General features: G+C 41.7%; 1 protein-coding gene across 1 annotated transcript in view; it reads left to right on the top strand.

Annotated features, from left to right (window-relative positions):
• The window catches only part of LOC122786816 (collagen alpha-2(IX) chain-like), a 39,867-nt gene that overhangs the window by 4,943 nt on the left and 17,677 nt on the right, over nucleotides 1–17,247 (top strand). Inside the window, exons 2-12 of the mRNA XM_044053312.1 lie at nucleotides 9,272–9,428; nucleotides 10,046–10,098; nucleotides 10,674–10,859; nucleotides 12,089–12,163; nucleotides 13,244–13,279; nucleotides 13,399–13,461; nucleotides 14,274–14,327; nucleotides 14,633–14,668; nucleotides 16,021–16,044; nucleotides 16,164–16,217; nucleotides 16,328–16,381. Of these exons, the coding sequence (XP_043909247.1) occupies nucleotides 10,788–10,859; nucleotides 12,089–12,163; nucleotides 13,244–13,279; nucleotides 13,399–13,461; nucleotides 14,274–14,327; nucleotides 14,633–14,668; nucleotides 16,021–16,044; nucleotides 16,164–16,217; nucleotides 16,328–16,381 (468 nt within the window). The 5' untranslated portion in view covers nucleotides 9,272–9,428; nucleotides 10,046–10,098; nucleotides 10,674–10,787. The remainder of the gene's footprint in view (nucleotides 1–9,271; nucleotides 9,429–10,045; nucleotides 10,099–10,673; nucleotides 10,860–12,088; nucleotides 12,164–13,243; nucleotides 13,280–13,398; nucleotides 13,462–14,273; nucleotides 14,328–14,632; nucleotides 14,669–16,020; nucleotides 16,045–16,163; nucleotides 16,218–16,327; nucleotides 16,382–17,247) is intronic.

Raw genomic sequence — 17,247 nt, 5'->3', positions numbered from 1 at the left:
GATGAACGCTGTGATATGTTTTGTGTACCACTGTTGCGTCCTCGCCCCAACGTTGACTTGTGCTGAAGTGATCGGCGAGAGCGCGACGGTGGCCACGAATGAGCGAAAGCACATACATCAAATGTTCCCGTCACAACAGGGGCTAAACTGCAAGCCACCAGGGAGACGACCTGCTTCATGCGATCACAGTTCATGTCATGTTTGTGTCGTTCACGTCTGTTTCCATTCTCTGAAAAAAAAAGAAAACCTGCTGCAGTGGCGACACGCGTAATTTTAACCATAAAGGCCCGTTAATCTGCTTCATATGTGATTTCAAACTGCAGAGTGTGAGCAAGTGAATGTGTGCGTGCACGATTAGGAGGCACCTCTCTCGTGTTTTGCGGGGAGATTGGGTAATTCGACGTATTCGGCGGTCGACGAACATATTGGAAGCAGCTGCTTTTGTCCCAGCTGTTCTCGCGCTACCTTTGTTGTGTTGTTGTGTTCTGTTGAGGCGACCGATCGCCCAGCCAGTGCCTTCCAAACCAATGAGAAATCTCTGATACTGCTTCCCGAGTGTTATTGAAAGTGAGGTGTATTTTTTTGGACAGCGGCGGCGTAAGGACACTGAGTCTCTACTTTGAAAAATAACAGCGCTGCCAGATAGAGAATCTACTGAGCCCTGCATACACTTACATTAGTTTTCACGTGTAACACATGCACCCTAACCTTTGGCCCCTCGCTCACTCACTTCTCAATTTCCTTTTCCTGATGCCAGCACCTGGGTGCAGTTTTCTACTTTCTCACCTCAGGGGGTATCCTTTGTTTTGTAGCCCACAGTGTTCGGTTTTGGTCACTGATTGGAGCTCATTAGTGTGCGCATAGGCTGATAGAGTTGTTTGTGTGAGTTTGTGTGTGTGTGGAGGGGGCGCGGGGGTTATATTTGCTTTGTATGTTTGGTGTGAGTCCTGTCCATAAAAATGCAAAGAGCAGTTAATGACAGACAGAAGAAATAGATCCACTTTGATGCGCTCTGGCTTGCTAACTGCACAAAAGGGAGAGAGGCTGAAACAACTCAATTTTCAGCCCCATTGGCTCGACTATTTCACATTAAAAACAAGATTTGTGTTAACCTTATGTAGAAAACCACACCGAACTGCATGCATTTTACAAAAGCTTGGGCAGCAATCGCTGTAAAACTTTTACCAGGACTCCATAAGCTGCAAGCAACACCCTGGGGGAAAGGAACAGGTATTACTTTGGTATGCTTAGTTATGGCTTCCAGCTCCTCATTAGGTTTAGCTTAATGCAGTGTATTGTCTATTATTCTATTCAAAGCATCAAATGTGGGTCTGTGAGAGGCTAAATGTGGACATGACACTGACAACAGCGCACACAGGGAACTTCTCGAGTGGATCTCACTGAAATCTTGCAACATTATGTCCCCGTGAATTATGGTTTTAATGCCTCAGCCACTGCCATTAGGCTATCCATCACCACGGGGCTCACTTAGTCACTGAGCAGTCTCATCATGGGGGAGAAGGAGAGAGAGATGCACATGCATGAGTGGTAGAGAGAGCAAGAGAGGGAAGAGTGGTAAGAAATGGCAGCATGGTATAGGAAATGGGAAAAAAGGACGTAGATGAGGGGTTTAAAAACAATGTCATTACAGAGAGCAAGAAGGAGAGGGAGAAAGCTGTTTATATGACACACGGGGAGATCATATTTGAGGATGAAGTGGACGAGCAACAGCAGTGGTGGAGAGACGCGGCAGAGACAGAGTCATTTAGACAGATTGATGGTGATGAGGCATAGCTTGAGATCTCTCCAATACTGATAACCACTCATGGCTGCTCTGACTTGGAAAACAGCCTGTGTGTGTTTTTTTGTGTGTGTTTTCTGTTCCCTCGTTGACTCGATCCCTGATGACATAGGACGAAAGAAAGGGTACACGCCGGACTCCACACGTGAAGGCCTTCATTCGTGACCTTCTCCTTCTCTAGCCACAACACCGTGATTTCAAATTAAGAGTAAATCAACAATACTACAGAAAATTTGTACTGTATACCACAGTTTAACCCTTCAACACCTAAACCTCAAAATTCCCATCTGGACATTTTTTTGTTGTTGCTTATTTTACCCATAAAAGGGCCAGAAATGTATGTCACTGTAACCCATTTTGGCCCATTTTTCCAGAATAACTTCCCAATATTTTTGCAGTTATTTACAATTTACTTCATGTTAAAATAATGGTTTTAAATATTTAAAATGAAGAAAAACAAAAAGGCTTATTTCGAAAAACACTGCAAGCCCCAAAACACTCGTGTTGTACACGAACAACAGATTGTGCATGCTGAATTTGAAATTCCACTAGTATAAAACACAATTTTTTTAAGTCTCTCAATGTTTCTATGTCTTTCAATGTGCAAAAATGGGCCAAAAAATGTAAACTATGTACCGGTTCTTCCCACACGATGAAACACTGATGCTCCAGCTTCCTGAAACATTGCGAGTGAAATTACCGTAATAACCACATATTGGTTCAGAGACCGTGTCACATAACTACGGTAATGCATGCAAATTGCACATGTGCAAACGTGTTAAAGGGTTAATGGCCTAACAATACTCACATCTACTTTTACCATTCACCATGTACCACACAACCTTAGCCAGACCCCCCCCGAGGTCTTGAAATGGAGGGAGTACACTTCAGATGTAAGTTTTAAAGGGTTTTCAGCAATATGGATCACTGGCCACAGAGGGTTTCAATCAACCATGGCAACGCATCATGTCCAAAATGTCAGTGACAAATGCACGGTGAGGGAGCACTGAAGGTTGCATGTTATTGAGAGAAGAGGGAGGAATGACGGGGGAATGAAAGAGTGGAAGATAAAGAGATGGATGGATGTGGACAGGAGGCAGGAAAGGGGAATGGTTAGCGATAATGCAAATGAAGACAAGTTGGAATGAAGGGTTTAAGAGTTCAACCAAGTACAAAGAAGGATGTTGGCCGGGGTATGAGAGGACACAGGACGTGCACACACAAACAGGTTTGGAGTTTTAAACATAACAAGTCGTATCAAAAACATGATCTTCCGGACGTATGGGATGAGAATCCTTTGCGGATGAAAAGAGGGGATGATGGAAATGCCGCAGCTGGTCTGTTTCATAGAAATCTGTGAGGGAAGAGATGTAAAACAGAGGAGATGCAGCGAGCCATATGCTCATCCTGACTCACCGCGCTCCTCCGTGAGCACACGCAGACATCGGAACACGTCATGTGGCGAGGCGCGGGTAAAGTGAGTGAAAGGAGGCGGTGAAGCTGATGAGCTAACACACATATGACCAAGATATGAAGACTCACTTCCCAGCTTCCATGACTCCACACCACAGGAACAAGTCAACATCAAAAAACCAAAGGCTATTAAGCTGACCATGTAGCATCTGGTGTTACTCAACAGTGTGTGTGTGTGTGTGTGTGTGTGTTGTGCGGGGAATGTTGATTCCTCGCCAGTTCAAATGCTACACGTCAGACGGCTACGGCATTGGGATCGCAAGCAGCAGAGTAAAAGCCCAAAGAATTTAAATTTATATTTGTTTAACCTGCTGTGATGTGTGTGTCTGTGTGTGTACATGATTTGACGTTCGATAAACAACATTTTGTATTTCAGCTTGAGAGTCTCCAAGTATGCCCAGTCGCGCTTTTTATCATTCATTATTACAAAGTAATCTTTTCTAATTTAGAAAGTTGGAACAGAAGCACCGGACGAGCTGTAGCAGGTCCAGATGATTAGAACGGAACCTTGTGTCCTCATCCAGGCCTAATGGCGGACGGAGACAACTGGCAGGCTTGACGTACGTGTGTACGATGGCGTAGATTGGAAAATTTGATTTGATTTGAATTTTCATCCGTTGTTTTCCTACTGGTTTCTGAGGAACAATAAAAGCTGATTTCAAGCCATTTAAAACAGACGTAGCCAAGCGCAACAAACAATAACAGAACAAATGTGACTTTGTTTTTTTCAGATCTGTGAGAATCATCTGGCAGCCACCAAAAACCTTTGATTACATGTGACACTCCGAACGAACCGTTTACATTAACGTCAACCCGTCAGTATGACAACTCAGTACAACAAGCTGTATTTATTTGGATTATTTCATGATATTTGACCCTGAAGTGGTGGAAGTTTCCACTACGTTCACCGGCTTCCTTCTGCCTCTGTATGCATTTGTGCAAAAAGCAGGAATTAGGGGTGTAGCGAATAAAGCCGTGGGCTTTAAAGCCAAAACATGGAGCTTATAGCACCCTTAGTGCTCACGTGGCACGGATCTGTGCACCTGGGAATATTGCACAACTCCTTATATGGACATCCTGGGGGTGTGTGTTTATTGGTCACATATTCAAGCTTTAAAAACTGACGTTTTTTTTGTCGTCGTTTAGTCAAAGTTATGATTAATTTTACATCACATTTTTAGTGGGGATATAAAGTAGCAATACTTGTGCAAGTGAACTTTGCACTGTGGCGTATTTCCATATTTCACTACTTCAATCTGATCTTAAACATTTTTAAGTACTTTTTGCTCAGGTGTGTTTATACAGTTGGTGAAAATGATGAGTGCAACATTAAAGTTAATGTCAAATATGCGGTAATTAAGTGAATGCTTGGATTGTGGGGACTGAGTAGCTAAAGAAGTAAATATATTCACATTCATATATTCATTGTCAGGGTCCGTGATGCAGTTTTTGATGTGCATGTTCTCTGGCAGCTGTTCTATGTCTTTATAATTTAGCTTATTATGGGTTTGCTTATATATATGTCACTGTAGGCCCCCTAACAGGAAGTCGTACTTTATTTCTACTGCATAGATTTGCTCAGCGGTTGAACTGAGTCATGTCCTGGAACCATGGTGGAATCATGTATACTTAGAGGTAGACTCGAATAAAAGCTTGTCTCTACTGCTCTTATAAATTAATCTGATGATGATATTGGCTGGCATGAAATGTCTTAACGGTGGTACTGTGGCGTTGCTGTGATATAAAGACTTTCTATTTCTAACTCTGTTGCAGAAATAGATCTTTTTCTAGAACCCTAACCCTAACCATCACGGGGAACTTTGATTTACATGTGTAAGCTACTGCAGTCAACATGCACGTTCTTCTCTTGTTGGCTTCCTCTAATCTGCTTCTTTTTAGACCCTTACAAAGCGTTTAAATCTGTCTTTGGAAAGTTGTGTTTCCGCTCTTTGTTTAAGTCTCATCCTCTCACACTGACACAAATGCAAATGTGTTCTGTTTTGGTTAATTATCTCTTCGGCTGAGGACACAGGAATGTATTTCTCTGTCTCTCTCCCACAGCGGTTAGTGTTTGTATTTTCTCCCTGCTGTATTTTAAGTCCGTGTCCACATCCCCTTTTCTAATTGTATCTGTTTGCTGCTGGGCAGGTAGTGAACAGTGAGCTTATCAGAGTTTTTATTGAAATGCAAACAGGTGGAGATGAGGTGATGAGAGCGGCAAGTCGGAGCCAAAGGGATATAAAACCACAGGAGTGAGCTAAAAGATGCTAAAACACTCATTAGAGATGAGGAGAACTGCAGAGTCAGTGTGTGTGTGTGTAATGGAAGGACAAATGCAGAGTGCTCTAAGAAATCCTTCTAAAGGCTAAATTCAGAAAATGATCTCGATTTCACCCGAGGAAATGATCATTTCTCTTTTATGTTATTGCAATTATGATTCATTATCTCGCCCTAATACTGAGATAATTACAGCGGGTTAAAAGGTCAGTGAAACTAAACATATCGCGTAGATCAAATGTCACGCCGAACACTCACACTCTGTGGGATAATAGACACTGAGGAGTGAAGAGGGGTTAAGTTTAGCTCACTGTCACCTCAGTGTGGCCTCTTCACAGGAAATGAAAGGTGTTCGTGTGATACTTAGGTTTTAGATGTGGTTGGAGAAAATGACTCTCACAAAGGCAGACGTCTACAGTCATCAACACTGTATAATCTTTCTCATGATGCCAATAACACATTCAGTCCACCAATCAGCAGCCAGGAGAGGGTGTAAAAGGAAGTTCAATGACCAAACACTGAGGACATGACATTGTTTACATTCTACTCTTGACTTTTGAAGGTTTTATATTTTCTCTTTAAATACACAGTTTATTTGCAGTGTGTTAAGTCAAGTGTGTGGATCCTCTCTATGTATGACTTATTTAAAAAATGATGTGTTTATAGCAACTTAAATACGTAATTTACAGTATTGTAAAGCAAGTGTAAGTACATATGGTAGTAACCTTGGTTATTTAGTAGTTATTTAGTTGTTTTTTTTACTGATTTGTTTATCGTGCTTCCAGTTTTTTAAGCTAAGCTGAACTATCGCTGGCTCTGACAGGTCAAAGTTTTCCTCATGCATGGTGTATGACTACATCAGCACAAATGTTAAACACCTGTGGCAGCATGATCCTTAAAAGCCTACAGAACTTGGCTTTAACACTATCGGCCGGGATTCAGTTTATTTGTAATGTTTGAAGTGTTCACACTTAAATGAGATTTATTAATCTTGGTGGTGGAGCTCACTTCTGACATACAGTGTGCACACACTGTATGCCCATCCAACTCCGAGTGGGAGTCAGCGTCCACTAAAGGTCATGCTTTTTAATCTCCGCAGCACTCATCGCCTTGTTGCTTGTCACCGAGCCAGTTCTCACCGTGCACGTCGGGTTCAGCAACGACAGCGTGTCACTTGAGAGGCCTGACGCGACTCTTTCTGTGCTTCAATAAAAATAATTTTTTGCATCATCTGATTTTGAAGGCATGGTCAAGTGTCGACATTTATATCTCATTACATGCTGAAAGTTGGAACACGCCGTAACCTCCGACGGAACAGCGGATTTTCACGCCAAGAGAACCGCGATGAAACACCCTGATGAACGTGTTTCATAGCAGACTTACTAATATCCTCGGCCTGTATATCGTCAGCCTGTCAGTGTGTTCCCGTCCTCCCTCTTTTCTCACCGTAAACTGGGCCTCACTCAGTGGAAGGCCTGACATGCCGTGAGGCTTCAGGGTCGCCCTTAAACCCTGCCGGGCCGTTAATGACCTCCCCTGTTATCACTTCAGCGCTACTCCTCACACCTGCACTCAAGAATAATATTTACGCTGCCTATCATGTCCATATGGCGAGCGTGTGTGTTCCCGTCTTGGACGCTGATGTCGATAAAGAGCTCGCCGCTCTCGCTTTCTCAGGAAAAGTGAGAGCGGACAGCTGAACACCAGTGCAGGACCAAAGCCTCCCTTGTCACTCATTAAGTTTCAATTAGGCGTAACTTCTATGCATAAGCATGAGCGTGTGTGTGTGTATATATACTCCAGACTTTAACACGCCGGGTGTTTTAAGGTGAATTCTGGCGGCACGCTACTGAGTAAGCTGTGACAAATATGCCATCCACTCGTGAAACGCGATGCGATTGCTTGAATGAAGAGCAGATGAGTCGTTTTCCTGTGAGAATTTGAACATGGGCAGGGAAGGAGAGAGATGTTTGGGAGCGGGGGGGGGGATGGTTGTGTTGTAGAGAGGCCAATGTTTTCCTTGTCTGTTTTTCAAAGTTTGAGGAGGCTTAGGGAATCATTTATAATGAGAAAGACAACAACTGAAGGATGATTTCTTGCAGCTTTCAGCCGTGAGAGGATCAGCGCGGCAGGTTTTTTGGGATCTAGACGCATTTCCGTGCATTTGATCCCCCCATAATTTTCTGTAATGCGACGTGTTCTTTTGAGTTTTGAGGGTGTTGAAGTGAAAATGGAGAAACAAGGAAGGTAGAAAGGCTACGCTGTTTAGCCAAGCACAGGAGATGTCTGGAAAAGTGTTTGATGGATCACATTCGCTGAAGGTCAGCGAATAGAATTGCTTAAGGACATGTTAAATATTTCTGGAAATGTGCTCACTGGTTTCTTTTGCATGGCAAAATCAACCACAGCAGCATGTTGGATTAACCTAGCATTAAAATTTGGCTCAGTCTGGATCTGTACATATATATCATAATATGTTACACATCTGGCCACATGGTTGGTGTAAGGGTTAGAGCTTTTGCCTTTGCAGCAAGAAGACCCAGGTTCAAGCCTGGGTTGCAACAAGGGCCTTTCTGCACGGAGTTTACATGCCGGGGGTGGGCTCTCCAACTTCCTCCGACAGTCCAAATTCATGCAATATGGGGATTAGGTCAATTGGACACTAAATTGACCATAGGTGTAAGAGTGAGAGTGAATGGTTGTCTCTGTATGTGGCCCTGTGATGGACAAACTGGCACAGCACCACCCACAACCCTCCTGTGGAGGATACAGCGGTAGACAATGGATGGATGTCTTCCCTGGTCAAATTAGCTACTGGCTCTATAGGTTCTAAATTAGCATATGAATATTTTCACTGCAGGGGGCAACGGTATTTCAATGGATTCCTCTTTCAACTTGAAGGTTGTGGGTTTGATTCCTGGCTCTGCTCGTCTACATGCTTTGGGCATTTGTATTTTCACTGTTTCTCCCCCTTTTTGTTCGATGTTTTGAATATCAGTGATACGACACAAACTCATCGACACTCATAACAGGTTAATCAGTGCATAGTTTACAATCTGAAAACTAGAAACTGCTCATATCAGCTCTCTTTAAGTCACTCCTCACACTTGTCTGATCAGTTACACACTGCATCTCACCGCACTGAGCACTCCGTCAGGGAAATAACTCATGAGGATTACAAGCCAGTGCCAGTTTGTCCTTTGGATTTGCGGAATGTTGCTGACATCTTCACTTTTTGAAAGGTGCGTGTCGGAGAGGCGGCAAACAATTCACAGTTTTACGAGAGCATAATGAAAAAGAAAAAAAAGTGCAGATTTTGCGCTCTGTTTTCATACGACTACGATTAACAACATTTGTCCTACAAATGCAAAATGTGACTCGTCTGATTACAAGCGAGTTCAGTAGGAACATCCAGACGAGAGGAGAAAATAACAGAAATGCCCTACACTATATTTTGATTTTTAGTAATAAGTGGTTTAGTAATCAGGCAATAGTTAACAATTAATCATCTTTGGTAAAGTATGTCAAAAAGCAAGAATACTTCTTTTTTTTGCAGTCGGTGTGATAAATGTTGAGAATAAATCTGTGCATAACAAGTACAGTACAGAAGCCGCCAGCGAGCTGCACTTCTAACTCGTTGTTTATTGGGGTCTGTAGTTCCCTGCTGTGTAAAATAAATCTCAATTTGCTAATGAATGCGTCTGCACTCTGCATCCTCAGTGCTGTCTCCGTCATCCCCGAGGAGAGCAGAATGTGCTCTCCCCCAGATGTCGCAACGACAGCGCTCATAACACTACAGCAAGCTCCACTGCGGATGGGTGTGTATGTGCTGCCATCTAGTGGACACATTGGATGGCTTCGTGTGGTGTAATGTAAGGTTTGTACAATAGGGGTCACTATCAGGTCATTTTTCACATTTCCATGACCGTTGTTTATGCAGCCTCAGCAGGCCATGTTTTATTGCTGTGGGAAGCAGCCTGCGCTATGTAAAGTGGCCACTAGATGTCAGTAATGAACTAGGTGAACATGGGCCTTCAAAGCAAGGATAGGAGGATTCATAGACAGTGTTTGTAGTCTTTTCTGACTTCCGTACAGCTTTTATCTGTATACATCTCATTTGTTTTTAGTTATTTTACTCTCTTGCTGTTCCTGTTGTTATTTAAATTATATTACTGGAAGCCCAGTTTGAGTGAGGGCCTTTCTGTGTGGAGTTTGCATGTTCTCCTATGGCAGCTGCAATTTTCTCCCTTTCTGTGAGGATAAAGCGATTAAATGTCCCCATATGAGCGTCAAAGGACGTTGCTTCACATACTGATTGTAAATCCCACTGAGAAAAACTGTGATTTGAGAATTTGGGGCCGATATAAATAAAAAGGATTTGATTTGGCATTTTATGTGATGTTATCTACAAATGTTCTGTCTTGTATATCAATTGTCAGGCACTGTGAACTGTCTACTAATGTTTGTCTGATAATGTTTTTGTCTTCCATTTAGCTTTGGTGCGAATCTCGTAAAACATGAAGGTGCCTTTCCACTGCAGGAATCAGGTAGATTTTTTTTGGATTTTTTTTTTTCACCCTAAAAAAGGGCACTGCTCAGGAGGTAATATTTTTGACAGAGTTCAGGAACCTTCTGGGTGGAGTTTGGCATAGATTTATACACATACTGTATAAATGATGAGTTTTAGTGTCAGAAAAACGACAAGAGAAATACTCTGACACGTATGCAAAATAAGATTGACATTAAAGGACGTTCAGAGACTTGTCCACTCCTACAAGTTATGGGAGGAGCCTGTGGTTGCTTTACCTGAGTGAATGTGTTCATTGTTTGTAATGAGTAAAAAAAAAATGTCTCTCTGCTCCAAATCTAGAGTTTGTGTGTATTTGTGCAGACAGTGTCTGTGTGTGTGTGTTGATGGGTGCTCGGAATACTTTTTTCCAACACTGGGGCAGGAACACCTCTCTCTTTTTACCCTCCCCAAACTCTGCATCCCACCCTCCTCACCCCCTTCATCCACCCTCCTCCACTCTTGGCTCTCTCCTTCCCCTCCTAAGTGTAGATTTTGTCAGGGCTGTGCACATAACCCCACCAACCCCCCCGCTCCCCCATTTCTCTCGGACAGTTTTGCTCCACCAGTTCTGCACTGTGCCGGCCTGGAGAGGAGTAAGGGAGCGGAAAGAGGAGCAAGAGGAGAGGATCTGGTGAATCAAGGAGAGACCGACGGGAGAGAGGGACCATGGCTGCTCTCTGTGACTTCCTGAAGACCTGGGTTTTACTGCAGACCTTGTGCCTGGCTCTGGCCCAAGTGGTGAGTGGACAGTGGAGGTTGAGACCTGCTCGTCTTAAGGCTTTGCTTCTTTATTTTTGGGGTTCTGTGAGGGTGAGGGCCCTTGGAACAAGCCAGCGAAATCTCTGGACGTCTTCAGGTGCTGTTATGGGTTGAGTCTTGTCTTAGCTCTGGTTAGGATGATCAAAATGCATGCAGGGAAATAGAAACAAAAACAATCCCCCCCCCCAAAAAAAAACAAAGATGAATATGGAATGTGTTTGCTGCCGTGGAGACAACAATTAAACTGGACTATCTTCTGTGGATTATCATTCTTATCGTGCTTGGACTCTTATCTATTCTTAACCAAGGAGCTTTATATTGAATCTAAGGATTTTTCTCTTTTTATTCCATTTCATCTGTTGTGTTTTTTTGGGGGGGAAGACTTTCATTGAAGATAAAGTTGAGAAAAACCTTTTTAGTAGTTTTTCAGGAGCAGAGAAAGCAGTCATCACAGAGATGGAATTCACTGAGCCTAACACACACACACACACATAAGCACACTGTCCACTGGGTGTGAAAATCCCAGTTCAAACACTTACACAAAGACACTTACATGTTAAACTGGACCTCTGACTTTGTTTCACTCTAAAGGATTATTTCTTTTTTTAAGTTTTTCTAGATTTCGCTTGAACGCTTGCAGAATTCTAAACTGGATTATTACCCGATGGACCATTACACTGACATGATATTCAATAGAGGAGGATGAGGACGGTGGGGGTAAACAGTTCCAGTCTCATGACCCCTCCTCCCACATTCCTCTTCAGTCCCTTGTTCTCACTGACATTTTACACAGATTATATTAAATATTTACCCACATACCCCAGAATGAACTGACATTTTGTTTGTTGTTTTACCATTAATATTACTTTATTATTAATTAATTATGCATTACGCATTATTGCTGCACTTCCTTGTTATCATCTAATTAGAAGGCATAAAGTAATAAGTACAGCGCATATGGTCTATTTGCTTTGCAATGTTAAATGCAAAACGGTTATAATGATGTAGCTCATTTTTTGGTGTTTAAATAGCTCATTTTTTGGTGTTTAAATACAGTTTAATGTGAAACATTTCCATATTACTACATCAAGCTATTATTACTGTATAGTGAAAGAATATTGACCTTGTTTTTTTTTTACTTTTAGTGTTATTCTCATATTACACATTTATAAAATGAGTCTAAACGGTATGTTCTGTCTGTGACTTAGAGGGGCCCACCTGGACTCCAGGGCCAGCCCGGCCCACCAGGCCCATCCGGCACTCCCGGGTCAGATGGCATCGATGTGAGTATCCGCACAGGTTTGCCTGACAGGTCTGTCACAAAGACCATCTTTGTGCCTTGAGAAATACCTAACCCTGAGCTGCTCTGCGAGGCTGGAGTCTTACCAGCAGATGGCACTGCATATGAAAACACACCGGCACAAAAGATCACTGTTCCCAGCAAAGAGAGAGGGGTCTTTGAGAAGGGACCCTACACTCAATCCAGAGCTTGTCTCCCAGTAATGTGATACATTTGAGTTATTCACGGGGGTAACTGCACACAGGTTGAACAAATATGTTGAAATGGAGGCTGCTGGTCGGGTAGAGCAGGGAATAAACATCCCGTAAAAGTTGACTGCAGGTCATTTTAGATTTCGGGTCTATGATTCTAACATGATTCTGCAAACATTTCAGCTTTATGTTGGAAGTATATTCTCTGATGTCAAATATTATGCATAATCAGCATTAACACCTCATATTGTAAAGAAAAAAAGAGTTGCTTTGTCGAAACTAAAGGTTTTCATCTACCTTGTGAGTACATCACAATTGCTTGCCAGGTCTTTCAAAAACATATTTTTGAAAATGTTCTTATTATGTCATCAGAGTGTATAAAGCGTGAAGTATTTCTTTGTATTATTTAACCTCTACTTAACCAGGAAGTCAAGGGAGTTGTAGTAGTTGAAGCTAAATGTGTTTGATTGTACAGTATTTTTGGCATTTAGATAGTAATGACATGACTGAAAGTTGGTCTTATATATTTATATTATCAAGCTGTCAAGAAGTCTAACTCATACAACGTGTGTGTAATGTTCAAGCATGTCTTGAATAAACCTGGTGTGATAATAGTCGGACAAACACAGGCCAATATAAACATGGATATGGGTTCTACTCCAGTTTTAAAAAAAACCCAGAGGGCACACTAGGACACTTAAACCTCTTCTCTGAAAAACGAGTTATTTTAAGACTGCGTACACGTTCCCCATATTTCCTGGATGTGTTCCAATAAAATGTACAGTACTATATGTGTGTTGTGAATGCCAACAACAGAATAGGTACCATTCCCAATATGCCTATAATTAAATCTCCCCTCTGTCTCTCTGCAGGGGGAGAAAGGACCTCCTGGGCCTCCTGGTCCACCTGTAAGTTTGTACTGTGTTTTTTTTTTGTTTTTTTTATTAGATTGTGTAAAAACGTATTGCATATTTGATGTATGTTTCTTTGGCTTCGATATGACAATGGTGTGTTTGTATTAATATAGGGACTAAAGGGAGAACCAGGAGAACCAGGTCCCGATGGAGTGCCAGGAGAGAACGGCATTGATGTACGTAAACAGACACAGACAATGAGACGGAGTGAAACAGAGAAAAGGAATTGGAGAGCATGAGATATGAATATATGAATATGGTCGTGCATAAGACATCTAAATCACTCCCTTTACTGGAAAATGGGAGGACGGCTAAATGTGGCAGGAGAAAGTGTGATCTCATTCCCACAGGATTAATATAACGATATGACTCAACCACTGTGTAAAAATACACATTACACATACACAAATTGACAAATATAGTACATTCACAGTTTTCATGTGAAATAACTTAATGTGTCACACGGTCTAGGCATTTGCTCCTAGAGATGGGGAATTCAGTATGTTTATGGTGTGAAATCGTGTTTGAAAATACTCTTAAAACTATCTTTTTTCTTTTTTTTTTTCCAAAGAGTAGACAACATATTCTGCGTGTTTATCACAGCTATGTGATAGTAAGGAGCTAAAAGAACTGCTTGCTGATATTAATTGTAACGCAGGTTCTCTGAAGGTAATCAGTGTACATCAACGTCACAAGCCGACATAAACACACTCAAATTCCTCTGAGATTTAGACAGTAATCCGCCCTGGAATGTCAATCTCAGGTTGGTTTCCTAATTGCCTGTGAGAACAATGTCAGTTTTGATCAAAAGTGTGATTATAACTATCGCAAGGTGAATTCAAGTCACATGTAGCTGGTGGAAAGCATTGAAAATAAACTGAAAATAATCTCCTCTGGTTTTTCCTTCTTTCCCTGCGACCTCTATCATATATAAATACATCATGCTTGTATTTATCTGCCAGTGTTCTTTCTTTCTGCTTGTCTTCAGGGTTTGATTGGAGCAAAGGGTGACCGAGGTCCAATCGGAAGCCCCGGCCCTAAGGCAAGTGTCTAATAAAACCTCATCCAGATAAAACCTGGAAGTCCAATATTAGCATTTAGTGAATAAATAACAGTGATGTTCTCTTTATCCTGCCCTAGTGATGTTGAGCATGACAGTGCCCCCCCCGCGCTTGTAAGAGAGTGGTATTTGCTTGTGTCTCTGAAGATTTCCCTTCATCACTGATAAAATACTGTTTCACTTTCAGTAGAACCCTTTATGCCCTGAGGATACTGTCATCATTTATTTGTGTAGGAGTCTAACATGTTAACCTTTAGAGTTAAATTGCTGTTCTCTGCTGTCCGCAGGGCAAACCCGGGCCAAGCGGCGAGCCCGGCCCTCCGGTGAGTAAATTCATTATTTTCTACATGGAGAGGTTAATTATTTATATACACAATATGGTTGTTGTTGGGTTTTTTTTAATGAATATCTTACACTTAAATCACAGGTAAAGAAAATAGATGCCATTATAATTGGACCTCCCACTTGCGTAAAAGTACAGAAATATAATCAGCAACATCGGGTAGTTTGTTGTTGTGAGAAAAGATAAACGATGATGTGACTGTTCAGATATTAAAAAGGAGAAGATCGATCTTTGCCATATGACTGATGTCCACACCTTAAAATGTCATCTGTGTTGGCAGGAAACAAACATTTGATGTTATCCCATAACCCACTAATTAAACATGCCATGATTGGCTTGTTTTGATATATACTGACTGCGCTCCCCTTGTCGGTTGCTATGACTTCTGTATGTCACTAGATGTCGCTATGCCGTCTTTCTGTATGTGATAAATGTGATCAAACTTCAGTATTACTTCTCCATTTGAGACATTTATAGGACAAAGACTCAGTTTGGGAAGCACTGGTTTAATCTGTAATGCATACTATAAGTTTATGCAGTGGAGTTTAAAATGGCATATAAAAATGTGTATAAAAGTGTGTAAATTAGTAAAAAAAAACAAAAACATGACATGATACCTGGATTAGACATAATATGACTCCTAATCCTTGACATATTGCAATTCAGCTGGTCTCATAAGGCAACATCTTAATCACCTTCCCTTTTTTTCTCCATGCCTGAATGCCTGTACAGATGTGCCCTTTTGGGTGCAGTATACCCAGATGTGGAAGTTGCTTTCTCCAGCTGGCATGACAGTTATTTCTTTACACAGCCTAACCGAAAAAAAACCCAACAAAAGACAGTAAATGCAAAGGCAATTAATTCACATTATGTGTGATACAATCCGACACCACTTGGTGGTGCTCTGTGTCCATTGATCCCATAGCATCCACTCTGTAAGTCCAGAGTCACCTAATGTCAAACTTGAATTCAAGTCAAATCCTTTGTTAGCGTTAGCAGTGTGTCATTGGCAGGTGTCTTATCAGGGAGCTGTGCTCATATTATGTACTGGCTCGTGCTGCACAAACAGAAGCTCCTGCCCTGTGGGATGTTCTGCTTCTAAGGAGGCTTACGCTGCGTTTTTTAATTAATACCAGGCAAAAGACATGACAAATATGCACTGATTGGATTATGTGTCTTTGTTTTCATCCTGAGAGCTGTTTACGTCTGCACTCTGACACATACTGAGTTACATTTGCCATTATTAATTGGCTTTCGCCAACAGTATTTGCTACTGTGATTGGTTCCAGCTGTTACATTGTAATTAACCCCTTGTCCATTCTATCCGCACAGGGAATAGGCCTCCCAGGACTGGCTGTAAGTAGCTTGTTTGGTATAATACAGTTACGCATTATTCACTTACATGGGTGTGCTGTGACGCGTGGAAATCATTTTTGGGGCATGCTGGATGTGTTCTCTCTGTTTTCGTATTATAGGGTATCCCTGGGCCTGTTGGTCTTCCTGGTGAAATTGGACCAACTGGATCAAAGGTAAGGACACCAGCAGTATTGTATCAGACTGCTTACAAACATGTAATACCCTGCACAAAGTATTGCCTTTTCAGTGTTATATTAAAAGTCTCTTTCTATCCTCTGTGTAGGGCATCATGGGACCACCTGGGGCTCCAGGAGTTCCTGGACCTCCTGGCAAGCCTGTAAGTCTCCAACCATGCGTTTTTGTCTTATTTAGCTCTCATCTTTCCTAGTGTTTTTCTAATAGATCAAAGATCCCTTTTAAAATGTGGTTTGCGCTGGATATCACGTTGTTGTTAGTGGGACTAAACAGAACGGCTAGAACATCTTTTGTTTCGACAATACCAACTTTACAATTCACTGAAGTTCAGAAACTCAGGCTGGACAGATATGCTCTAGAAATGAATTGCAGTGTTACTGCAGATTGTTTCTTACGTCATCATTTTTTCCCAGGTTCGTGTTTTGAATGTCAGCTTGCCACATGGGAGAGAATAGCCACTGTAGTCTGTTGGCTAATACCAGGATTATTTTTCTTAATATAGCAACAGAGAGTCACTTTATTCCTCACAGTTATACACAAAAAATGGTCATTTGACAAATAGACTAATGACAATAGAAAAAGGCAGGTATGTTTGTCATATGCAAAATATATTCTAATTTTCCACCATATTCTGTGGTGGAAAACTGTGGCTTTTATTCTGGTTATCTCACCACGCTATGTTGTCAGTTCTTATCGTGTCACTGTGAAGTGTGATCTTTTCTCCATAACCAGCAGCAATTGAAATGTGTCTTTTTAAAATGTTCTCTCTCATAATTAAAACAAAATTCCTCTCATAGCTGAAAATGGTCTGGTGGTGAGATATCTCACACAGATTTGAGTAGTACACTATTAAGTATTTCCCAGCGGTGTAATTCTTAGAAGGGAAAGGAGCTTGTCTTCATTGAGAGTGATGTTCCATGCCCATGGGAGTGGATTTTTGTAGCTTTAGTGCTATCCTAGGGCAAATAAACCTACATTAGATCAGTGGGCTGTCTTATCTGACTTTAG

Source organism: Solea senegalensis, linkage group LG20 (genome assembly GCF_019176455.1).
Source record: "Solea senegalensis isolate Sse05_10M linkage group LG20, IFAPA_SoseM_1, whole genome shotgun sequence".
Lineage (NCBI taxonomy): Eukaryota > Metazoa > Chordata > Actinopteri > Pleuronectiformes > Soleidae > Solea > Solea senegalensis.
Note: the sequence above shows the minus strand (reverse complement) of the source record. Positions and strands in the feature narration are given on the sequence as shown.